Below are 25,457 nucleotides of genomic sequence, written 5' to 3'. Positions count from 1 at the left end.
CTAAAGCCGCGGCGCCCCGCTGACGTCGTTCCTAAAAATTCCCAGCGTTTTACTGACTTGTTCGCTAGCAGCTGGTGCTGTGTCGTAACCGGCAACAGCCGCCAGGCCGCGCTAGCCGGTGGCTGGCCGTTATTTCCAGAAGGCGAAGGCGCGCAGCGGAAGCCGCCTCAGCCCTCGGCACCAGCGCGGCGCTGCCGCCTGGCGCCCCAACCTCCGCGCTCGGGCCCGGGCCCGCGCCCGCCGGGCTCCGCCTTTTTCATTCTTTGCAAGGCCGCGCAGGAGCCGCCCCCGCCGGCGGGGCGCGCAGGCGCTGCGGGCCGGGGCCGGGGCCGGGGCCGCGGCCGCCATGGAGGTGGGGGCGGCCGCCTTCCCGCGGCGCCTGCCGCGCCTGCGGGGCCGCGTCCGCCGCGCCGCCTTCCTGGGTGAGCGGCGGCCGCGGCGCTGAGGTGCACTTAGTGGATAATGGCGCTGGTGTGCGCTCCAGCAGCGCAGGCTGAGACACGGGGTGTTAAACAGGCAGCAGAGGTTGGAAAGCGAGCCCTCCCTGCGGTGCTGGCCTGGGCTGGGGGCTCAGGGGGCTCAGGGGGCTAGTTTGGGGACACTCACGAGATACGCCAGAGGGTGAGGCGGGCCCCTGCCGGGGGGGCTGCGTGTGGGGGGGTGTCCGTGTGTGGGGGGGTGTCCCTTCCCCGCCCCGCCAGAGGGACGAGGGGGCAGGGGCTTCCCCTCCGCAGCCGTCGGCCGCCTTTTCTCTTGGGCTGGCTGCCGGTGGGTTTGACGCAGAGGTAACCGTGAAGAGAGGTGCTTCAGGGATCCTTGTCCTGATGCTGGTGAAATGCGTCCTTCATAGTTCAGATGTTTCTGTGTTCTTTCCACCTCAACAGCCCTTGATATGGAGTTTACTGGCTTACATTCAACTTTCCCACAAAATAACGAGCCCAGGTAAAGCTGTTGGACTTGAAACGTGAGGGAGACTTGCTGCTCTAGCTTGTGTGAGAACAAGCTGTGCGTTGCAAACCCTCTCGTTTCCCCTTCCCCCAGTTCTGGTTTTGTTCATAGCCTGCTTGATTCCCCTGCGGAGCGGTACCTGAAGGCCAGGCAGAGCGTTCAGCGCTTCACTGTTACTCAGCTTGGTAAGTGTTGTCCTGACACAGAAAATAATCTCTGGAGGTCTTAGTGGCAACTGGCATTTTGCCAGCTGGCAGGCCCTGCGGGTAGCTCTGGTCTTAATTCACTTGTTACAGAGACATTTGCTTGCTGTGGTAGGTTTTTTCTTCTTTTTTTCCCCTCTGATCTTTAATACTATCAACTTTTTAATATTTTAAGTAAACATAAAGTCAGGTGGGCCATGTACTCTTTATGGGTCTAAAGCTGTTCATATTTAAAGATTGCAGGTACAAATACAGGGCTTTTAAAACAAGGGATGCAAGCAAGTAGACAACAGCAGCTCCTATTCGAGGCTATGTCATTTGATATAGTGTATGAGTAAGGGGACTATTAGAGGAAAATGAAAGCCAGTATTTCTGATATTCCTAAAATAAGAAAAAAAATCAACACAAGAAAGGGCCTGTGGTGGAGGGCTATTGACAGTTAACAACCAGTTAGAGGTTAAGAAACCAGCTCCAAAACTGCTTAAAGTATTACTCAAAGCCTTAGGCTATGTAAGATCTTAATGTGCTTCTTAGAGATTAATAGAAAAGAAAGAACCTAAATAGTAAAAACCATATTTCAGTCCTCTGTGGTGCCTAGCTCCTTCCAAATGCCTTTGTAGTTTAGTTGGACTTGCAGACCTGTGTATGCATAGTTGGAGATTCTCGTCACCGGCTCACCTCTTCTCACCCATTGCTCAATCTATTTGCTGTTTAATCAGACTTGACTCCTTTTCCCACTTAGCACTAAAAGCTTGTCCCTGTTCAGCTCACAGGGAGCTGGGGAGGGCCTGGCAGTTGCTGTTAAGATTTGCACTGTGGCATTAGCGAGCAGAAAACATGTACTCTATCAGGGGATCCCCACATCCCTTATCTAATTTTCACGGTATCTGTAGGCATCCAGCTAAATATTGCCACTTCAGCGGAGGTTTCTCTCTCTTGCAGGGCTGGCAATATTCTCAAATGAAAATTCAAACAAGTAAGTAAAAAAGCAGTTTTCTGTTATAATGAAGACAGTGCAGTTGAGATGTTAATGCAGAATTCTCTTGGGAGGAGTTATTTCTTGTAATTATCCTCTAGAGACATTTCTGTCTTCGTTGTAGGTATGTGGTGCATTCATACAACTTTTTTCTCTTTCCGTCAACATTGGGAGTTACGGATGTCGAATTCACCCTCTCTGCATCTAGCATTCAGTTCCTGTCTCATTATGGCTTTGACTATAATAAGGTACGTAATCTCTCTGCCAGAAATCTAGAACAGAGGAAGTCTGTGCAATTACAGGACAAATTAGGATTAATATCCCTAAATGCTACATTTCTGGGGTAAATAGCATCTTGCTAAAGTATGAATGCATCACGTGGTTCACTATAAACAGGGAGTGCGAGTGCTGGTTTTTCTGAACTGCCATAGAGGCAATAACCGCATCTTTGTCAGCCTAAGACAGATTTCCCCACCTCAAAAAAAGAAAACCTGTCTCTGGTGAGCTGAGGAGTTACTAAACAGACCCCAGTGGGAGTCTCTACTAGCCATGAAGGTGGGAAAGTCTCAGTTTACCTGCATCTTGTGTATTGCCACATTTCCTATAAAATTAAGACTATGCCATCATGTAGGAGCACTGTTGAGCAGTTTTGGACAGGAAGCATCATGATATCTTGACACTTGATGTATCCCATTAAAGGAAAGGTAAAAGCAGAGCAAAAAAAATTGATTACAGTTGACAAAAATCCTTTTCTTTCCTCCATACATAAACACGTCTTTCTTTATGTAAGAATGCATCTTGGATTACCTTACAGTTTGTATTTTTGAAGAGGATATTCTGACAATGAGGAACACCAGCATATTCCAAGTATATGCCAGTTTTGGACCTGGCTAACCTGCTGTTCTCTAATTTGCTGCAAGAAAGTCCAGGGGAGAGTAACAAGCGGGCATTTTTTTTTCCTCATCAGTTTCTCAAAGATGGAATCCCGTACATGAATGAGGTACAGGAGAAGATCCTTAGCCAGCATCTGCTAGCAGGCAGCTGGAAGGTCAGCAGGTGAGCGCTATTCAGAGAGGTGGATCCTCAGTACTGACAGTATTGACAGCTTGCCTTCACTCAGATCACATTTTGTAGAAATGTTAAAGCCTATTGGTCTGAATGCCTCGCCGTCAGCTGTTCCAGCATGCTGTGGTCTGCCTGAGGGAAGACTGAAATCACAGGATACAATCTGGAGAGACGGGTGAAGGCTGGGAAGTGATGCTTTTGCATTCCCACAGCAAGGCACAAGGCTCCATCTGTAAACAGTTTTTTCTCACACTCTACCTCTTTCCCCCTGATCCTGCTTTAGTGCCCTGGACAGGGATGTGCTGAAGAAGGCTATTGATGAAGTGACCTGTTGGATAGCTGCAGCAGAGGAAGAGGAGACTATGATTCTGCAGGATCTGAATGGTATGAAACGGGGTGCCTCCCTTAGGCACCTGTGGGCTCTGAGTGGCTTCATCAATGCTCCTGAACCTCTGGGGCTGCTACAGTCCTTTGCTGCCTGTTCTGTTAAACTGCTCTGTTGAGAGTGAAAGCATCTGTGCCCATCCTGCCGTTACAACTCCTTGCCCTTGTCTGTGCCTCAGTTCCTGTCAGGCATTCGTCTCTGGATTCTGCTTTTCTGCTCCGTTGGGGTGGTGGGTCTTTCTGTAGTGCAAGTGGATTCTGTAGCAGCAACTGGAGAATTTGCAGTTGCTCTGGATCAGGACAACTTTTGACTTGTTTTAAATCCTGGGTGATTTTTGTTTTCTTCCCCTTGGCGAAGGGAAAGGCAGGTCTCCTTTCAGAGTTCGTTTCTTCTCACGTGGAGCAACAAGGAGCGCCATGGAGACACATATACATGCCAGTGGGGATAAACAGGGCGCTTACCACCTGCGTTAGCTTTTGGGAGCACTATAGCAGAGCTGAGGAATTTCTGTGCTTTGGAGGAGTTGAGGGACAGGGAACTGTAGCAGAGAATAGTTTGTATCACAGAAACCAAGTCTTAATCCTTTAGGTCAAGGAATAAAATACAAAAAAGGTTAGGAAGGACAGAAAGTATTTAAGGCTTTGTCTGTTGATGCTTTTTTGCAGAGTGTGAAATAGAGGGGGTGGGGAGTGTGCTGTGTTTTGTATCTGCTAGTCAGCTATACGATACTGATATTTCAGTAGGGTCTGGCAATGGTGAGGACCTGTGACAGGACAGACATTTATTTAAGTGATAAGACTGATTGTGTCTTTTTGCATGCTGTTTAGAAGAGGACTGTGTTAGTTCCTTACCAGCTGTGCAGGAAAATGCATTGGTGCTTCTCATCTGTGCTTGGCTTCTGGGTGTATTGATCTGAAACCTTCCAAAACCCACAGTCTTTTTCAGAGTAGTAGCCTTCCTCACTCTTCAGTTAGTCTTTTCCTTTCCTCTGTGTCCTCACAAAAGCTTATTTGCCTGAAATTCTCACTGTGACTTTTTTTTTTGGTTGGGTTTTTTTTTGGTGTTCCCACCTCCCTGCCCCCTGTAATCATCATGTATGGTAGTGTACCAAGATCATACATTCAGGAGTATTTTCTGTACACTGAGGGAGAAACATGTGGTCAGTCCTTCGGTCTAGAAAAAATGTGTTTTCCTAAATAGGCTTGTCTGCATCTCTGAAGTTTTTACTCTTTTTTTTTTTTTTTTTTTTTTTTTTTTTTTTTTTTTGCCTCAGGCTATCAGATGTTTGAAGTTCAGCTGGTTCTGAGACAGGCTCTCCAAAATGTTTGGACACAGCCTCTTGGAGACAAGAAGGTGAGGTGGAAATGTGGACCTTTTGAAAAGAGGGTTTCTGTCTAGACAGATAGGACTGGCATTCTTGCAGGGACTCTGAAATGTTGCTTGTACTTTTAATGATTGGGTCCAGGAGGAGGAGAAGACAATGACAAAGGAATGTTCTGGGAAGTGTTGATTGTGAGATCCCAAGAAAAGGGATCCAGAAGACTGAGTGACTTTGGTTTCTGTTTGTCCTGTAGCCACAAAATACCTTGAGCTGGAAGTGCTTGTCCTTGGGGCACTTCTGGTGGGACCTTCTCTGTGCCTCCAGACTTTGTTAGATCTCTCCTTCAATACCTCCACAAGAATGTACAGTTTTTAGCCTTTTTTTGTGGTTTTCCTTTGCCGACTTTTGCCATGTAGTTGCTTCGAAGACTTTTACTCTGTCTGTTACGTGGCTTGCTGTTTTGCTATTGCTATTTTACATTTGGTGCAATATTTTCTGAATTAAACCTCTGGCTGTGGATTTCTCAAAACATGCGTATGATACCAGTCAGTTGGTTAGAAGTAGATTACAGAAGTCTTTTTTTTGGTTTGGTTTTTTTTTTACACATTAGTACTATGTTGGTCTGATAACCAATGTCAACAGAGTGACAGATTTACCCAGCCTTCTCACCTGAAGCATAGCCTTTGGGGACTCAGTTTGTGTGATGGCTGTTTGTTTCTGTTTTTCGGTGCCATGAACTTACCATATTTTTGTTAAGTGAAATTGAATTATGTTCATTTGTGCTCCAAAAAAACTGGGGTAGGAACCATCCTCTTAACAAGAGAAGCATTAATAAGACACCCTTAGAGCAGGTCTCTTTTGTTACTGGAGCACTGATCTCCATATGGAAGAGAAGTGAGACAGTCCTGAGGTCCCAGGGGATGCAGTGTTTCTCCATCCTTCATAGCCTAGGAGCTGAACTTGTCCTCAGCATTACTGAACCCCAGTAAGCAACGTAGATACAACTAGCATGGGAGGCTGAGATACCCAGTGACCGTTCTTTTCAGGTAATGGTGAAAAAAGTGAGTCCGCAGCATCGTCAGCTTCTGGAGAACTCTCCTTATGACCACTGCCAGAAGGAGTTCATTCTCCTGTCTGCCCGGGGCTTCACCAACCTCTTCCAGACACTTGTTAAAGCCAAGAAGGTAAAATGCCTCGTCCCTACTCTCATTTTTCATCTCTTTTTGGTTTGCTGCACTGGATGTAGAGGGATGATGAAAGATAAAGTAGTAATTTATATTAAATGACTCAACTCATTCAGTGTGATCATCCTGTTTAGTTGTCAGTAAAACTGAGATGAATTCTTACGTTGCAGTCATGGTTAGAAAAAATGAGTGTTAAACGTTACATCTTCTTGCTGACTAGGTCCCACTCGCCAAGCATGCTCAGAATTATGGATCCAAACACTAGATTTCCCTGTGTTACTTTTCTATTACTCGTGCAAACCAAGCGCGGCCAGGGGAGAGGGAGCCAGAACCCATTCTGCAATGTGTTTCTTATGTCACTTGAGAAAACGCAGGAGTCTGCAATGTTGAAAATCCTTGTGTTACAGAGCATGAGTCACCATCTAAGAAAGCTGAGCAGATTCTTGCCTTTTGGGCAAGTTACGCTTTTCAGCACGTGACAGACCAGTTTATTGGACCATGTGGACTATTTGGCTGATTATGTGTGGAAATTCTTATGTTCTGTATGCAGATTATTGAATGAATTTCAGCTTCAGAAGACTATGGGTGATGTGCAGGCAAAGGCTCTCCCTCCCCTTGTGAGTGAGCCTATAGATCTGATCGCTGGAAGATTTTACCAGTGTTCAGCTGAACTGAAAATCCACCTAGCTCCTTAGGTCCACTCAAACTAGAATGCTGCTGAAAAAATACCCTCCTCAGAGAGTCCACAAGTCTGATTTCCTGAAAGCAGTCGTCCTCCTGTGAGCTTTGCAGCCTGAATGACTTTTGGGTGAGCGCGTGTGGATGCTGTCCACCGGAGGAAAGGATTACAGCTGTTGAGCATGCCTAAAACTGGTTATCTTTGCGCTCTCTTCAAAAAGATGCTCCAATGGGCTGTTATGTTTATATTCTTCTCGTAGCCCCTGGTGGGACACAACATGCTTATGGACCTGATGCATCTTCATGACAAGTTCTACAAGCCCCTTCCAGGTAATGCTGTACGTCGCTGCTGTCCCCAGGCTGCTGCCTGTGCAATGGGGATGGGACAGTAAGCACAGCGGTCATTCGCCACCCCAGCCACCCCCAGCGCTTAGCAAGCGGCAGTGCTAGTTGCCTCTTCTGAGCTCCAACTGCTGGAGCAGCGCATCGTTCCTCTGACTTCACCTCTCTTTCTTATTCCTTTGAAATACCATTGGCTTTTCCTCAGTTTTACGATGTCTTTCTCCACGTGTGTTTTGCTTTCAGAAAGCTATGAGGAGTTTAAAAGGAACATTCACAACCTGTTTCCTGTCCTCATAGACACCAAGACTGTAACAAAATCCATCTGGAAGGTGAGATGCAAAGGTCTTTTTGTTTGGAGTTAAAGCTCGTCTTTCACCCAAAAGAGACGGTATCTTTCCTCGTTGCCCTGTGGTTACAGAACTGTGACCACTTCTCAGTGTTGCCCTGAGACATTCTGATTTTAGATCTCACTTCATGAATCATCAGTACCAGTAAATGAGCTCACTTACCACGCGGTCTGTCTTGGTTGGTTTCCTAACATGTTCTTCTTTTATAGAAATGTCCATTTCCTCGAGTATCTAATCTTTTGGAGGTGTATGCGGTTTTGTGCAGGTACGTGGTGGGCTATAAAGCCTTCAGCAATCCCTTTGTTTTCTTGGGAAAGAGATTTCAGAGTCAGTCATTTCATATGTTCATACTTGCCCTCCTCCCAAACGTTTTTCAGCTGGTTTCTTGTCTTTCTAAATTTAAGAGCAAAAGATTTGCTCATCTTTCTTATAAAAGTAATTGTGCAGTAAATTATTTGTTCTAAGTCACTTCTTGTATTGTACCACCATTACTTCATTGGTCACAAGTTTGGCTTGCAGACAGCCTTGCATACAACTTTAGAGTTGTATGTTGCTTATAGCGTGTTATGAGTGAGTTTCAGTTCTCAGTGAAAATACACCCTAGTTTCAAATGCGAGCTCCCAAGAAAGAGCTGCACCGAGGCCAAAGCAGTAACTAAATACAGTGTTCAAATGGAGCACATGAGTAGATACCGTATCTCATGAGCTTAGCTGTGATGTGGTAGAGTTCTCTTATTTTTTTTTTTTATGCTGCTTTTCTAGGTAAATTGTTTTCATGTCAGTTTTGTGAAGAAAAGGAAAATTTTGCCTCTTCCCCTCGCCCCCTGCTCTCAAGAAGGAGATGCAAAATTAGTGCTTATAAAAACAGTACTGGGATTCTGGGTGGTTTCGTTTGTTTTAGCAATTTCAGACTGCAGATTCTCACAAGTTTTTATGCTTGTTTTTTCTTTCTTTTATTTCAGTCATTCCATGGGTATCTGTTTATTAATCTGTCCTCTGGAGTTCCCCATTCAAATAGAACCACCTAGTCAACCCCTTTCCTTGGAGTTTTCCATTGGTTTTTAGTTCTATTCACATATTTTTGTATGCAATTAGAGCAGACTTCCTGCTTAGAAGGTTTGATTGGGGGAAGAGGCTGAGGAAGTATTTAGGTGTTAGTTTTCAGGAAGAAAATTGGTAGATATTATTTGGCTAAGTATCTTAGCCTTTTCATAGAACACTACCAAAGTTCCTTTTAAAGTCTTCAGTAGCTTTTTCTGAAACGAAGCCACAGGTCACTAGAGAACAGTAACTTGTTTCTAACGTAATGAGGAAAGACAAAAATCTTACACATCCACTTGTCTTCAGCAGCAACCTAAATCCCAAAGATCCAACGTGCCCAGTGATAGCTCTTGCAAGTGACTGTTCAAGATACGGTATGTGCTTAAGGAAATCTTCAAAGTCGGGTAGCTAAAAAGGGTTTTGTTTTACTCTGTGGATGTCCACATGCAAAGCATGACTGAGTGGCAGTGGGTCTACTGATTTTGCACATTGCTGCTGACACACGTTTTTGTCCAGAACCAAAGCCTGGGCTTCCAAAACATCATGTGTTCTGCATGTCCCTGGTAGCTGCTGAGGGTAATGCAGGGCAGGTTTGCATCATGCTGCTAGCACAAATGGCACTTACACTAAGTTGGGCTAAACTGAGCCTGACTTGGGGCTGTGAAGAGTTAGTAGCCCTTGAAAGGGGCAAGGGGAGTTGGGAAACAGCGGTCCTAGAATGGAAAATAGTGGGAGCTAGTGGCAGGGCGGTCCCAGAAAGTAGCAGGAGCTTGGTGGCGTGCGTGCAGGGTTAGTGGTGCTGCGTGTGCAGGAGGTTGTGTTCAGTACCTGGTGTGATACTGGCTGCGAGGCAGATGGTTCCTGGCTTCTCCTGGCAGCACGGTGTCCTGCAGCACAGGGCCTCCTGTGTTTTGAAATGGTTTCCATACCATCAATAACATATACAACACAGTTTGATTTAGATCCTCATGAAAGTTAAAATTTTTTAACGTGCATCTCGCTAAGCTTTTCAGCCATTTGTATAACTGCTGCCTTTTTAGAATTAAGGTTGGAAAAGACCCTTAAGATCATCGAGTCCAACTGTTAACCTTAGCACTGCCAAGCCCACCACTAAACCATGTCCTCAAGTACCACATCTACCCGTCTTTTAAATACCTCCAGGGATGGAGACTCAACCACTTCCCTGGGCAGCCTGTTCTAACAGAATTAGAATTTCAGAATTAATTAGAATTAATTACTTAAGTAATGAAAGTCCAACCGTTAACCTATCACTGTTTTTGTTGGTATCGTTTTAAAATGCATGGTAGAAGCATAGGCTTTCTGTAGGGTCTAAAGGTTTCAGGGTGAGGAAGGAAACAGAGCTGACTGGGGAGGGGGAAAACTCCAGAACAGTGGTTCTTATGAATGTTAGGATTCTGCAGTGAAGCAGTTTCCACAGCATGCTAAAGGTGTTTACTCCTTTTTGATTTTGTCGGACACCTACAGCTGAGAAGAAATCTCCTCACGAGGCAGGCTATGATGCATTTCTCTGTGGTTCAGGTAAAATGCTTCTTAAACACTTCTTCAGAGTTTGCATTGGGACTTGGCAATTCCTCTCCTGCTCTGTAGCTCTATCTGATGCTAAGAAATGTTTGTTTCTTTACAGTCTGTTGCTCTTAGTAACTTAGCTGCACTTTAGTGAGTTTTTGCTTTCCATTTGTTTAGTTATGTTTCTTTAGCTTTGTTCTAATGCCACCTCATTATTCGTCCTTCTAGTTCTTCTGAAGTCAGCTCATTTGCTACTGTGCAGATCCACAGAGTGAGTGATGTTTAAATGTTTACTGAAAATTGCATTAGATGGATGGGTCCTATGGAAAACAGTCGTCAGTTTGCTCTGGCTGACTTTTTGTTTTGCAGGCTGGCCTCCTTTTGGATAAGAGAAAGTGTTATTGGAAATGTCACTGTTCTAATTAGATTTTTATTTTATAAATCTGAAAGTAGTAGCTTTATGTCAAAGCTGACATTTTAAAAATGAAATCGGGGCCATGCGATGGCTCAGAGGTTGGGAAATGGCATTGTGACTCCTTTATCCTTGAACAAGCTCTCTCAAGTTCAGTTCACTTGGGTAAGGGTCAGATCATTTTCCATTAGTTTCCATTTTTGAAATCTCTGTGATTCAGTGCCTTCAGTTAAGTTCCTAAGAGGCAACTGTTCAAATCCCTTCCTTTTGTGTGCAGCTTTTCGACTGCTGTAGAAAATACTAAGATCTGAAATACCTATTTTGTCACTAGTTAAAGAGCTTCTTCAGGAGCTCTGTGCTGCAGGGGCACTGTGCAGCAGTGCAGTGCTGGAGAAACAAAACTTTGTTCCATTTTGTTTTCTGATGTAGTGATGCAGTGGAGGCTCATCCTTCTTTCTCTCAGTATCTCACCGTGTTAGCCGAGTATGTGAACAAAGTGAATGTCATCCGAGGTGGTGTTTCAAGCATTGTGCGTATGAATTGCAGGTCTGTGACCAGTTTGTGGGGTGCATAGGTCAGTAGCCTAGTTGATGGTTTCATTAGAGGAGAAAAATCCACCAGTGCCTGGGCCCACCTTGGCAGAAGTTGCCATCATACAAATGACACAATTGATCTTTCAAAATGGCAAATGAATTGAATTTCTACTTTGTGAAATGTTTTCATATTGTTATCCTGTAAGATGGCATTAGTCAGTGTATGTTGCCCTATTTCTCTCTGCTCTGCAAGAGAGCTTGCTGTTTCTCTGGTGGCTTCTCCATGGTAATCGTGACAGTTTGCTTTTATGACTCATTTTTAGAAGAATCTTGGGACAAAAGAAAAATAATTTTACACCAACAGTTGTGTTGTACAACCTTATTTATGTGTCACGTTTTGCATATTTTCTGATTATGTTAGTAGCTCTTCTGTAGTCTTTCTGAACTCAGATATGTCTCAGTATTGTACGTTTTCCAGAATTTTTCTGGGGAAGATGCTCCCTGCCAACGTCCCCCTCTCTTGGTTGTCCATGTCCGAGGCTGGCCAGGGCTGAATGAAAGGCAGATTTACCAAGAGTTTAAAGCGCTCTGTCGCTTTGACGTCAGATGGCTTTCAAAGAACCAGTTCATTCTGCTCTCCAATAAATACAAGCAGTAAGTGACCGGAAAGTCTTACGTTTTTATCCCTTGATCCTCTTTGATCCAAGTCTTCATCCCACCCTCCCTCTGCTGTGACGGCTCCTAGATAGAGATTCCTGCCCCGAGCTGCGGGATGCTGTAAGCAGCCCGCAAGCTGGGGCTCATGACGTCAGCTTTCCTTACAGCGTCAGGCGCGTTCTGCGAGATTACAAGCACCACCCTCACCTGCGGGTTTCCCTCTATCGCCACTGGAGGCACTCCCCGCGCGTGAACTGCCTGCTGCAGTGAGTCAGGGAGATGGGGGACCGGGAGGGGAAAGGCATTCCTCTGGGGGTGCCGGGCCTGTCCCGGCGGCAGTCTGCCGCGCTTCGGCCACCTCCGTCTGCCGGCCCTCCAGGAGAACACGGGCTGCAGAAGCAGGTTCGCTTGCCGGCTGCTGGGTGGCTACTTGTGAGCTTTCCGCCCTGGGCAACTGGACTTTAACTGTGATCCCCATTAACTGGGGAATGTTACCCCATGGAGAGCACAAAACTACGTACGTGCTATCATAACAGGCAGAGGGTTATCTTGATGAGCTGTAGTGGTAGCTCTAATAAGCTTGAGGAGAGAGAGGCAGAGTCTCCAAGGCGTGGGATGGATGTGGGTTTTTTTCCTACAGCAGAGTCGAAAGCTCCGTAGTAGGAGAGAATTCCAGATTCAAAGCGCACCCCTCTCTCGAGGCTGTGACAGCGATGCTCATGAAGGGCGAGTTTCTGCCCTGACACAGTTTGGAAAAGAATCTCAGTGCTGAATAAGAACAAAATTAAGCCCGGAATATAAGTAGCCTAACAGCATTTTATTATTCTCGCCCTTTAGAGTCGCCGGTGTTGTGGCACTGTGGTCTCTCTTGGCCTTTGTACTCGGAGGAGCGCCTTGCTGTTCGTTCTAAAGGACTGCCTTCCCGATGAGACACGAGGAACGCAGACCTTATTTTTGTGTTTGTCTATGTTTTGTTTTATTTCATTTCATTCAATAAACTGAGCAAAAAAAAAAAAAGCTATGAATAGTGTTTTTAATTGCTTTCTTGGAAATGTGTTTTTAAAGGGGATGTGTTGGTTTCCCATTTGTGGTATTTTGTAATCTGTCCAAAGCACAGTTCCCTCCTGAAGAGGGAGAGACGGTTGTTTCGATGCCTAATTTACTTTGATCCTCTGTTGGTTCTTCACAGCTATTCATAAACCCAGTTTGTTCCCAGTGCTTGTGCTACTGCATAGAACACATTTCTGATGAAGTTTGGGAAGTTATGAAATGAAAGAGGCTATTTTTAGCTTCAGTTGTAAAGCAGGGGAAATGTCACTGTTTACCAAATGAGAATGGGCAGAGTTGATGGTGAAACCACTCTTGGGGCTCATGAAGGATTCTGGGGAACAGTAATTTGCTGTGCTGTCAGTGTCGTGCAGGCGTATTTTCAGAGGCAGCGGAGCTGAGGATAGGCACAGATAGGTGGAATTTATCAGCTTCCAATTTGTAGAATACAGACGGGTCAGGCGAGTTGGCACGCGTTTCTGTTTGCTTCCAGTGGACAGCACGTGAGCAGTCCTTTATCCAGAAATATCACGAGGCGTGCTTCGTCGATCAGTTTCTCTGATATAGCTGGAGTATTTGCCAGGCCAGGGACTGTGGTCTCAGAAATTTTTCTTATTCATTTCCTTCTCTTCTTAAACACAACCTGTTGATCCATGGTTTCCAAATAATGGTCCCTGGACTTCGTCAGCCAGACCTACCTGGATGGGGCCCATGATCATCTCATAGGTAGAACCTGCCTGTAATTGACTCTGAAATGGGAGTCGCCGCAGGGGAGCTCAGCGCAGCAGCACGGTGTTGCGGTGGGCCTGAGGATGACGGGCCCTCCGCTGCTAACGGCCCGCGGCTTCGCGGCTCTGCGGGGGGAAAGGGCGGTGCATCGTCAGATGTGGCTCTCTGCTGCGCAGCCTGTGGTTTGCAGCTCTTGTTTCATAAGCCAGCTCCTAGCCAGGCAAGTAACTGACTTCTGGGTGACTTTTTTTTTTGGTAACCCTTTCAGTGACGGGGTTCTCTGTCACAGTGTAAGTATCAAATACCAGTGTAAGTATCTCCCTGTTTAATCTGTAATGTTCTTTTTGTCTTTCAGCATCATTAGACACCGCCCTTGTGTCAAGGAGAGCACAGGCTGTGTGCGTTGGGTAGGCTTGGGAAAATTTTCCCTGGGTGTTACCTGCAGTAGTATGTATTTTCCCATAAAAACACTCTTCTTGGCTTATGATCTGGGAAACATAGTGCCCTTGTTCTCTGGGGTCCGGATTCAGCTAGCTACTTAAACGTGAGGAGGTGCGGCCTCACTTGCATCTAATCTTTACAATTCGGGGATCACGAAGATGTAGATGCTGTTACCTTTCAGAAGCACAGCAGTTTTTAAGGGAGCATGCACTCTGAAGGAACAAAGAAATTGTTCCATCTTTAAATTTTGTTCCCTTCCTCCCATTTTCTTTTCCGAGTGGCCCACGGACAAATGCTGAATAAGTTCACTGCAGTACTATTCTCTCTCTTGGTTCACCCTCTAGAGAAACACGCTTTCCCATAGAAGAAAGCAGAGATACTTTCACCCATTTTTGAGAAATAGCCCATGGGTCTGACCATGCCTTCTCCCTTTCCAAGGGACAGACACGCCTTACACAGCAACATCATGTAGTGAATCAAGAGACCTGGCTTTCCTGCGTTATAAATAACAATCGCTGCACATCTACTAGATATTCCTACTATAAATCAGTTAAGTTTACATGCAGAGTAAATACATGAGGAAGAAATGAGAGCAGGTTCAGTGTATTCCGATCTCCCTCTTAGGGGAGAATTTACAGAAGCAAGTTGCCTGTCTGTAATAACCTAGGGTCACTCGCTGCTCAGAGCCTTTTAAAGACATCAATCAGATGTACTAGCAGTCAATTCCCATGAAATGAGTTAGCTGGGGGCTAGTCTAGCAAATCAGAGCAGCAACTTTTAGCTGTGGGAACAGATTTACAAGGTTTTCGGAGCGGCTGTAGGTCAAGACAAGATCTCCCTGCCCATGCCAATCTGGCCGTTCCCACCTCAGCTGTTCCTTTTGCTCCAGACTAGGCGAGTGTTAGTAAGTGAAGTTGTAAGTATCAGAAGTAGCTCAGGTTACGCCTGTTCCTGTGTGTCTTCTGCAAGAAGCGGGGGGTACTTTTGATTCTTGTGAAGCCAATTCAAGGTGGTGCAACCTGCCTCGTAACTCTGGCTCTGAAGAGGCACGTGGCTGAGGGGCTCTGAGGGCTGGCAGCTCGGAAAATCAAACCCCTCTCCCTAAGACAGTGGTAAAACCACAGCAAAGTCCCTAGCAGCAGTTACAGCACACCTGCTTCTCAGCGCTATCAGAAAGTTGTACTTCAGCGCTAAGGCGTGAAAGGATAATTCCATCCCTCGATGAAACAAGATGTTAGAAGTCAAGTTGTGAAGGTGTGCATTAAAAGTATAGCCCTGCAAATGGAGCATTGCAGATCAGAACATGCTATTTCCAGGAACAATTGGATTTTTGATACATTGACTTTTTTTTTTTTTAACATGTTCAAGATTAAATATGTGTTTTTTGAGATAACATCTCTACACTGGTGGGAAGCCTCTCAAGGCACCTCCTGTTGCTCAGCACCCAGAGTGGAAGCCTTGCAATGGAGAAGCTCAGCGTTCTTTCAGATTAAAAGAAATACTGTCACACCAGACTGTTGCTGAGAAATTTTATTTTTATCATTAATTTTGAAAAAAAAAAAAACAAACCAACAACCAACACTGTTTAATTATGCAAAAGTGTCTATGGTTTCATACACGGAAAAGGCAAAACTACCTCTAAATACTCCTTAAAACATCGTTCTTACTGCTAGATATGACAGATATACACTGCCATGGGAGGAGAGCAGGATTTACCTCTCTTAAAAGTCAAGGTATTCTTTTTATATAGAAGAAAATTTTATATACTCCTATGTTTTCTAATGGTGTGAATCAATGATTCTTCTTAATATTATGCATTCATTCAAAATACATCATAGCTGAAAACCTTGGTGCATCTTGGAATGGTGAGGTTGCAAAAGTCTTGCTGGACGAATCAAGTGAAGCAGCCCGGCGCTAAGTGCCAGCATCGCGCACCCCCGTGATGCGAGGCAGCCCAACAAGCCAGAACGGCTCTGCCTGTACCGCAGCACCGCAGCTGGGTCAGCGCTTTGTGTGCTGATGAAGTGACCGAGGAAATTTCCGTATGCCTTAGACACGGGAAAACCCTGCTGTACAACTGCTCCATTAACGTATTTTTGTGGTGTTCTCCATATGCAGCAGTAGATCTGACTTTTCTTTTCTGGTTTTATTGCTCATTTTCCCATGGCTTTTTCCAACAGCCCCTCTCCACTGGTTGCTGTAGTCTCCACCACTGGAGAATCCCCCCCCAGAAGACTAATTGAGGGGGCAGTGCATGAAATGCTGTGACCATATTTCTTCCAACAGCCCTTATGCTTAAGGGAAGGGGGTGATTATACCCAGCCTGACACAAGGGACCCTCGGAAGGGGAGTGTTGTGTGGGCCCAGTGCTGTCTGTAAGGCAGGTGTGTTAAGGAGATACAGACCGGCCGTGCTGGGGAGAGCACAAATCTCTGTTATCTCTTGGTTTGCTGGAGGAGCCCAAAAGCAAGGGATTAGAGCTGTGCTGGAGGTGTGACGTGCCTTGTGGTGGGAACAGCTGCAGCTGAGATGGCTGGCTCGCAGAGCTGCCACCGGGGCTAGCCCACGCATCCCCAGGAGCGCTGGTGGAGAGCTACCCATGCAGGTGTCTGTAAGCACTGCCTGTTTTGTTACAAAGGCTGCCGCTGAGCAGCGGGGAGGGAGGCAAGCCGCCTCCAAGCCCTACCTGTGCCCCCAGAGACATGTGGAGCTCATGGGACAGAAGATGGCCGGGGGTGGCTGTGGGGCACAGGCTGGGGCAGGCAGAAAGGGGAGGCTCAGCCAGGTTGGAGACTGGAAGAAGAACATATGCAGGCAGAGGTGATGGAAAGGAAGATTTTCTTCCAGAAGTCCCTGAGGAGCTGTGAGTTCGTTGCAAGGCAGGAGACCATGAAAGGTGAAGAAGAGTTGTACTGCCAGGTTGCATGGGGGACGAGGGAGAGTTTATGCTCAGTGTCTCACCCAGGTCATCTATGCTTTCTCTTGCTGCAGAAACTACCTTGTTCAAGTTTGTGGTTTTAACCAGTTTTAACAAAACCAGTACTTCAAGTATTCTGTGACCACCTTCGGGCTCACCTTCAGGGAAAGAGCACGGGGCAGCCCCAGCTCTGAGGGATACCCGGGCCAGGGTTGCTCGCTTTTAAGCACAGGCACTGCACGCAGCAGCGCTCCTGCCTGGCATTCAGGCCCCTGCGCTGCAGCTTGCGCAGGGAAACGAGACCCGGATCCTTGGTGTGCGGGGATTCAGATGTGCCTTTCCCATCGGCATCCTAACAAACAGGTGAGCAGTCAAATCCTCTTGCAACTTCTCCCCAGCCAGGTGAGCATATAGAGATGAACAGACAAATGCTTCACCAAAGGCAAGATGGAGATGGGGCTCCTGCACCCCCTCCGCCCCACGTAGGACAGCCAAGGGCCCCCTCCAGACACGGGAGTGATTGACACTGGGTCTCCTGTTTCTGGAGCAAGCGTGTGAACCCATAGACCTATACAAGACCTTCTGCAGCCAAGCTTTAAAAGAAAATAGCAACAGCAAGTCTGTTGGCAAAGAACCTAATGCCAGTGCCGTAAGTTAGGCTTACTTTTAAAACACCTATGAGATGGAAATCTGCAAGAGGTAATGGTTATGTGCAGGAGAAACACATGGTGTCCTGGCGGAAACACATCCAGTTAAAAAGAAAAAAAAAAGCGCTATTTAAAACATGAAAATGGGTTATCAATACCACCTAGGCACACACAAATTGAGGAAATCCTAAAGCAGTTCTAAGTCTGGACCTGGTCCAACCCACTGACACCCCTGGAGTTCACCTGGGTTTCTAAGCAGCAGAAGAGTAACTGGCAATCCTCATTCTGTATTTTGAAGTAATACAAACTATTTTATTTGTCCCATAAAACTTGGCACTAGTGATCAGACAGAGCTGTGGCATGTTTTGAGCTTGCTCTAAAAGATGCTGCTAGAAATTTCTGCTTTGCCTCCAGCTTTTGGTTACCAAAGGTCACACTGTCTATAATTTCTCATTGTTTAACAAGCTGCTTGCTTACAAGTGCAGCCAGCGTGACCAAAACAGGCAGTCATTCACTCACCCACTGGAACTCATCTGTCCTGTGCATGAAACACGTACAACGGACTTTGTCATTCCTACATAAATATGAGGATTTGCAAACCCACAGGCTCCCACAGCTGCCTGAAGTGCTCAATACTTGCCCCCTCCCCTGGGATGCAGGACTGAAGCAGCTTGATGCAATTGTTCCGTAGGGCCGCTGGGTCATGGGAACCGATGCCATAGGAGACGTGCCGGGCTCCTGGGCCTCCCCTGTGGTCCTGCAGCCTCCAGCAGCTGGGCAGCCTCCAGGCGATGGGCTGGGGCTGGCTGCTCAGCGAGGGGTGTCCTGCGGCTGGCTGCAGCCAGAGGCACCCCTGTGGAGGGGGGATGCTCTTGCTCCACAGCTTGCATCGATGAATATCCTACATGTACCATAACTTAGCACAAGAGAAGAGCAAGGCGATGGAGGACAGAAACACAACTGGAGCTCTTCCTAATCCCATCGGCACCTGTGGCTATCTTCAGACTCCCAAATACTTGTACAGTCTGACTGGCACCTCTGATTCCTCACCTGCTCCCTGCTGAGCTTAGCCTCCTTTACCTGCGTGCTTCCAGTGGTGTAACTGCTGGAGGAGGCACCGGGAGGAACAAATCGTGCCTGTGGGTGGCTGCTGGCCCACGCTGGGGTCACATCGAGCAGGAGGCAGGGCTGCTGCTGCACAAAGCACCGCTCCATCCCCTTGCTGAAGGCAGTTCCCAAGGAGGATGTGCTTGCCTGTCAGCTATTTTTACTAGTATTTGTGCTACAGCAGTGGTCATGAACTCCTGGCACATGTGCCACGTTTAGCAGCCTCACTGCTGGCAAGGCAAGAGTACAAGAGGACTCTGGTCCCACCCTTTCCTCCCAGTTGTTGGCCCCTACCAGGTCCCAGGGTCAGCAAGCATGGGAGAGAGACGGGCTTTGCCTCTCGTCAGCAGGGGAGAGGGGCTGGGAGAAGTTGGATTTGGAGAGGACGGGCAGGAATAGGTGACTGGGAGCTGGAGGTGATGTGAAAGGGTTTGCTACTGGTGATCTGCACAGTGAAACGGCTCCAGCCCAAGGCCAGAGATTTTGGCACCGTCACCTGCACGTCACTTCCTCCTCGCTGAAGGTTACCACTTCTCTCAGGGTTTTGCACATTTGCCCTCTAATCTGCCACATCAGCACAAAGCCCACCCAGCCCACCTTGCCAGAGATGGGCAAGAGGGCTGCAGCAGTCGACGTGAGGAGCTGGCAACCTGCACCAAGCGTCAGTGTTTCTTTCCTGAAAGAAACTCTCCTCTTCCAGCCCTGAGGTATAAAAACGAATTCAGCTTTCTTTATACGTATGGATTTCCCCTGCCCCCAACACTTTTTCTAGCATAGGGATGGTGCTCAGGGATGGTGCTCTGCTCTGTGTTCGCAGGTCTCTGATCCCCAGGCAGGTGTCCCGGGCCAGCTGAATACAGCCACGGTTGCCCCCTTCTGCACCCAGCTCTCCACGGGCACCAGAGCCAGCCTGGACCCGTGCCGGTGCCCCGGCGCTGGGCAGCCTGCCCACCCGCGGCCCTCCGCGCTGGAGCTGGTTTCCCTGCCCCCTTGAGTCTGCTCAGCCGACTTGTTCAGTCGGGGGACTGAGAGGAAATTTCCCTTGAATCACTCTGGCAGGGACCCTGCGTGATTTTAATTTTCTAGCCAGGGGAAGGGTGCCTACCCGGTAGGGTGGTTTGAATGTTTTTTTGCTTCCTTCACTCCTTACCCCTGCAATACCGAGTGGCAGCTTCCCATCCTGTACCCTCTTGCATTCCATTTTTTGAGACGTGACATGCTCTGTCTCATTAAAGTTTTGAGGATTTAGTGGATTGTTTTTCAAGAAATCCCAAATTCACCTACAAATGGAGTTTTCAGCACAAAAATGGGGCAATTTTTGGAAAAAAAGTATGGAGAGTTCACTTTACTTTTCAAAACCTGCTTTTCTTTGCCAATGGAAAAATGTTTTGTTTTTGTCACACCGCGGGTCTGTCACCACCGCCAGCTGCTTGTTTCACCTCCCCTTCAAATCTGCTGGTGCTGAAGACTGCAAAGTCTTCCTCAGTAATCTCACATAGTGACTCGCTGTCTTTATAGTCTTCACAAGTCTGAAAAACTCGTCCACCTACAGAGTGCATCCCCTCAAGAGGGTCTTGTAACTAAACTGGGTTTCCAACCCGTCCTGGCTCTGTTTCTGCTCTCACCTTGCCCTCCCGCTCCCATCCTTTAAGGCTCTCTGAAGTGCTCTCTGAACGGCTTCTCTGAGTCTCATCTCCTCTGTCCCCCGACACAGAAGGAGACCGGGGAGTCTGCACTCTGTTGGTGATGTTAAATGAAGCAGAAATGTAAATGAGCCCGAAGGACAGCGATGTAGGAATGCTGCATTTCACAGTGCTTGCGAGTCTGACAGGCACAGCAAAGATGAGGAACGCCGTGATGGTGACAACAATGGCGGGGACAAGCCTCACTCGGGGACCCTGCTGTGGAGGCCTCCTTTGGACCGTGATGAACAAGATCAAATGGGGGAGAACCACAAGAGGGGTGAAAATGAGTCGATTAATGACAGAAGTGAAGGTAATTATTGCATTGCTGCTCCCAGAGCCCTCAGTGAGCAGAGCTTGTGCGTCCTTCATTTTGGGAAATCCCCCACCCCACTGAGCAGGCAGGACAGGCCCTGAAGAAGAGCACATATGTGGGATGAGAGGGGCTCAGGCCGACTGTGCCAGTGCCGTGTGGGGGACAGGACCCTAAGGCATCGCGCTGCACTGGCAGCTGTCAAAAGGAAGGGACCAGCATTGTACTCAGCGGAGAAAACGATGTGCAGCACCTAGTCAAGATAGCTGAGAAGCTCCCCTGAAACTGCAGGTGACTGCAGGTCCGTTAGTGTTGGCATGGAGGTCACATCGGCGATGGCCAGACTTAGGACATACATGGTAAATTTGCTCCTCTTCATCCTGGAGCACAGAAACCAGAGGATGATACCATTCCCACTGAATCCCAAAGTGGTGGTGGGAAGCACTCACCTGACAAAGACTGCCTTCAGAAATAACATGCTGTCTTTTCAGCCCTTGGATTCGGTCTCATTAGGCTTTGATGGGTCTGTAATGAGGGACAACACAGTGTTTGACTCTGTCGTGGTGTCACTTGAACAGAGAGCTGTTTTCTCAGCAAGCGGGGGATGTTCTGCCATCAGTCCGCATTACTGAAGCTGATGGAAAAATATCATCATCTTATTATCAAATAGTTCAAAAGTTCATAGGTATTATAATTCAGAGAGATTGCAAACAACTTAATTTCTCATGAGTCCAACATATTAGGAACAGAATAGTCTCCGAGTGTTACTTGAATTAAACAAATTACTTCACCTAAGGAGAAATGGGTTTATCAAACACCTCAGAGTTAAAGCTGATATGTATTTTGTACTGCATATTCTATCAATCACAGCTGTTTTACTCAGTGATTCCGTGTTCCCCGTTACAGCAGGGTTACAAGGATCCCAGCTCAGGCAGGAAAACGGGAAGGGAAAAATAGTTTCTTGCAGAGAGAAAGTTGCTCATTGGAGAGGACTTGTGCAAAGGTTACAAATAAAATTCTGCAAGTTATGCAAATGTGCAAGCTGACAGTATTGAGCTGTCTCTTCTAAATACCACTGCATGCAAAGAAATCACTAGAAAAAAAAATATGCTATGGGGCTACTGGTCTTATTTTTGCAGATAAGTATTAGGAATCCAGAGCCCCAAATCAATGAAGGATGCTTCTCCTCTTGTGATAAAGACCTAGCAAATGTGACCATGTTAGCAAATTATCTGTATTATAATGCGCTTTGTCAGCTACTAAGTACTTTTCATGGAAACCAATCTGATAAAATCATAATTATCATCAAAGAAAAAAATCACCACAGCTAGATAAAGTCTTGTTTATGTAACTGACAAGTTTGTAATTCTTTAGAGCACACAAAGTCATTGATCAAAATTATTTGTGTCCCTCTGTGTTAAAATGGCAATTAATGCATTGTGTTAATACATAAATATATACAAGTGTATATACATAACTCATGGTATCATTTGATCTTGAGCCTTTTGCTACCTCGTGTAGTTTTCTGATATTTGTATAGGCTTGGAAAAAAAGTACCAAGTAACAGTACTAAGCACAAAGTACCAAGCATCTTTTACCACATGTACGGTAATAACAGCTGATAATGTTCAACGGTTTGTGGGACTAGGGCCTACATTTTCCATGAGTCACGAACTTTGTTGTAATTTGTCTCCAAGGGTCTAACTGGGGATGCAACACTGATCCCTCCAGCTTTGGTGTGCTGATATCAATCATTCTCTATATCCAACAGAAAAGGGGAGAACTTGTTTGTTTTATAGGCTGGTGCTCCCTGAGGCTGCGTCTCCTTGCCTGGAGACACAGCCTCAATACGGCTGTTGTGAGGAAGGGCTGGGCACTCAGCTCTGTCACCGTGACCCTCCCCAGCGCGCCCTGAGTTATCGCCTGTCAACAAAGGCGAAGCACCGCCTTATCAGTCTGCTTTTAGAGAGCTAACAGGGAATGCCCAGGGGTTTTTTAAAAGTATATAAATAAGAATAAAAGCCTACCATTGCTCTTTAAAAATGAGACTATGAAAACTGGGGAAAAAAAAAAAAGACTTTTAAGTTTGGGACAAAATCTTTATTCTGGTGCATTTGATCTCTGAGTTTTGAATGAAATGGCAAAACCCTTTAGGCTGTTTAAATACTTATTTGTATACTCCATTAACTAAAAAGACTCAGAAAAATTTGACTATTAGATGTCATTGATTTAAAACAATAAGCCAACCACTATTACAATTAAATTACTTTTCTTCTTTCGTAAGCAAAGCAGGCCAGGAGGCATTTGCTAAGACTTGTTTTACGCTTACAGCACCCACACCTACCATCCCCATGTCGTCCTTGCTGTGGCACTACGTGAGCCTTGTGGCAGCCTCACATGCTTTTTCGGCTCCCTTGAAGGAGGAACCGTGGGCACAAGGGTGTACACTTGCTATTGCAATTGTTTAAGGCTGCCCTGGCCTCTAGGGAATCGCAGGAGATGGCTGCCTTCCTTCTCAGACAATTCTCTTGCTTGCAAGACTTGCAAAACGAAGCAAATGGGATGCTGAAGGCTCCACTGGTCATACAGGAATGGAAAGTCCCAGACATACCCATGAACTAGATTGAAGCTAAATAAGCAGACTTTATTAGTACCACTGCTGCAGACACAGTGCTCGAATCCAGAATTCCCAAGAGCAGAACAGATGCAAAGCAGAATATACAGATTTTTTTTTGCACTAAACTGAAGTGAGATCATTAGTGTGCTGAAGTAACTGGGAATGCAGGACTAGAAGGGAGCTCTTACTTTCCAAAGCCCAATTTCTTGTTATTACATTAAAAAAAAAAATTCCCATATTTAAGCTGACCATACTCCTTCCTAAAAGTATTTGGGATTTTCTGCTCATTCTTCTCCCAGCTTGTCCAGAAACTGTGGTCCTCTGCCAACCAGATCAGTTTCCAGCCCAGATACACTGTCATGCTAGAGGTGATACAGTCTTGTCAGCCAGGCCAAGGCAGTCTCACACTTTTAGATAATGTCTGGCATAAGTAACCATGTAGTTTCCTAACTGGAGGGAAAAAATGTGCTTCACAGGCAGTTTTCCTCAGTTTTTCAGAACAAAAATATAAGTCAAGATTCAAGCAAGTTTCAGGCTGGGTCCTGTTCCCAGTCAAGCCAAGGGGCGAGCTTTGTTGGAGTTTTCAATGGGAGCTGCTGTGGTAATTAAAATGTTTAAGATACCTGCTTAAAAATAATTACATTTATCTCGAATAATGCCAGCATTCTAATTTTTGCGGAAAATGGGTAGTTGTGCATGTGAAGAATTGCACACGTTCAGTGGCAGCCACCATGCTGGTGGCGAGGGGAACCCCGGCTAATCCAGCTCATGACTCCTTCGCCAAGAGGGTTAGTGATGTCCCACGGTCCGTAGATGAGCCGTGTGGGAGGAAGGGCGAAAGGCAAAGCCAAGGCAGGTCACCGTGGGCACTCGGACAAGCTCCAGGGTTGATGTTTTAACCGGAGGGACAGCACAAAGCCTCCAAAAAGGTAGCATTTCCTCAATGCTCAGTGAATCTAAAGGGTTAAGATGAAAGAGAAGGTTTTCTTTTCTGCGCAAGTTAGGAAAGTGAAGAAACTTCTGAGATTCCCTTTTCGTGTATGTCTGTGTCCTGGAAGACCTGTACCAAATAAAGACTTCATGTAAACAATCGGACAAATATAAATCATCTGGTTGAGGTAGCAGGAGCACACTGTAAGAGGGGGTGAAGGCAGCCCCCTGGAGCCAGCGGGTGATTTTGGAATGAGTGCGTAGAGAAAGAAGAGCTTTTATTGCTGGTGGTGTGACAGGAGAAAGGCATGAAGCAGGTTATGATTAGACTGAGCGTGGAGACCTGCTGGGTAGAAATGCAATGATGGGAGGTCACAGGGAGATACTGAAGATGCGCGCTCTCCATACTAGTCTTACTCATTCTTCGAGGGCTCTGTCGGCACTGAAGTAAAGGAAAAAGCCACATGACTTCTTTCCTTAGAGTTTTTTTACTTTCCATCATTCTTCTCTTTTCATTTTCCCAGTCTCTCAAGCCTTGTCTGGCACTTCAGGTGGTCACAAGAAGGAAGTTAACATCTCAAGTGAGAGCTGCAGAGCACATAGGTGATGAGAGAAAGGGCAGAGCAAAAAAAATTATCAAGAAACAGGCATAAAGGAAGAAGAGAGGAAATAAAAAAAAAAGCTGTGGACATTGGAGTAATATGGAGACAAAGGAGGCACAACAGTCATTTTAGCACTGCTTATTCTGCTCCCTTTGCCTGGTCCAATTCAACGCACGGCTGAAAGTTTGAAGCCAATGCAATGGCAGAAATACTATTTTAAGGTCTGTTTGTTTTCAAATCAGCTGTCAAACAGATGATTTGGCAGCTCAGGCCTTTGCCTAGCCCCAGGAGGGTATCTCTGGCTTCTACATCCATCAGATTGTGAAGTTATCCAAGAGTAGAAGGGACCAGGGCAGAGGCCCAAAAAGGAAATGCTTCCCTTCCTTTCCCCAGAAGTGTTTCCAAATCCTCATCTGAGAGAAACAGCTTGGCTTTGGCATATGAGAAAGAAATGACCCTGGAAGGGAGGGGCCACCTGTGCCTATTCCAGAAGGATTTTGACTCTTATGCAACGTTGTGTATGGAAAGAAATGCTTTTCAAAGCACAAACACGTAATTCGCCCCGTGGTGCTACAATAGCCATGTCCAAGAGTGATACAAGGGGCTGATCTGCTTGTGATACATGGGTTTATTTAACATATGTGAGGAACAAGTGAAAATACGAGTGTTGTCACTCTGGAAGATCGTGCCGGTTACTGCAGTCAGGGAGTGCTCTCGGCTGTGAATTAGGGCAGAGAATATATCTCCTGTTGCATTAGCATAAAGGCCTGGTTTTGGAAGCCAGAAGGTATAATCAGGCTTACTCAA

The 25,457-nt window shown here is 46.3% G+C and overlaps 1 protein-coding gene across 1 annotated transcript; it reads left to right on the top strand.

Moving 5' to 3' along the window:
* Nucleotides 1-346: 346 nt before the first annotated feature.
* PNLDC1 (PARN like ribonuclease domain containing exonuclease 1) lies at nucleotides 347-12,563 on the top strand (the record flags this gene model as incomplete). Its single annotated transcript, XM_082306858.1, has 19 exons — nucleotides 347-422; nucleotides 885-942; nucleotides 1,042-1,133; nucleotides 2,094-2,127; nucleotides 2,252-2,375; nucleotides 3,095-3,183; nucleotides 3,476-3,576; nucleotides 4,851-4,930; nucleotides 5,945-6,082; nucleotides 7,021-7,090; nucleotides 7,346-7,431; nucleotides 7,659-7,714; nucleotides 8,799-8,863; nucleotides 9,975-10,028; nucleotides 10,245-10,287; nucleotides 10,858-10,957; nucleotides 11,440-11,615; nucleotides 11,786-11,884; nucleotides 12,456-12,563. 19 exons carry the CDS (start codon nucleotides 347-349, stop codon nucleotides 12,526-12,528), a joined length of 1,614 nt encoding a protein of 537 aa, XP_082162984.1. The 3' UTR covers nucleotides 12,529-12,563.
* Between the last annotated feature and the right edge of the window lie 12,894 nt (nucleotides 12,564-25,457).

The sequence above is a fragment of the Platalea leucorodia genome, assembly GCF_965183815.1.
Source record: "Platalea leucorodia genome assembly, chromosome: 3".
NCBI lineage: Eukaryota > Metazoa > Chordata > Aves > Pelecaniformes > Threskiornithidae > Platalea > Platalea leucorodia.
The sequence above is the reverse complement of the archived record's forward strand: the minus strand, read 5'-3'. Positions and strand labels throughout refer to the sequence as shown.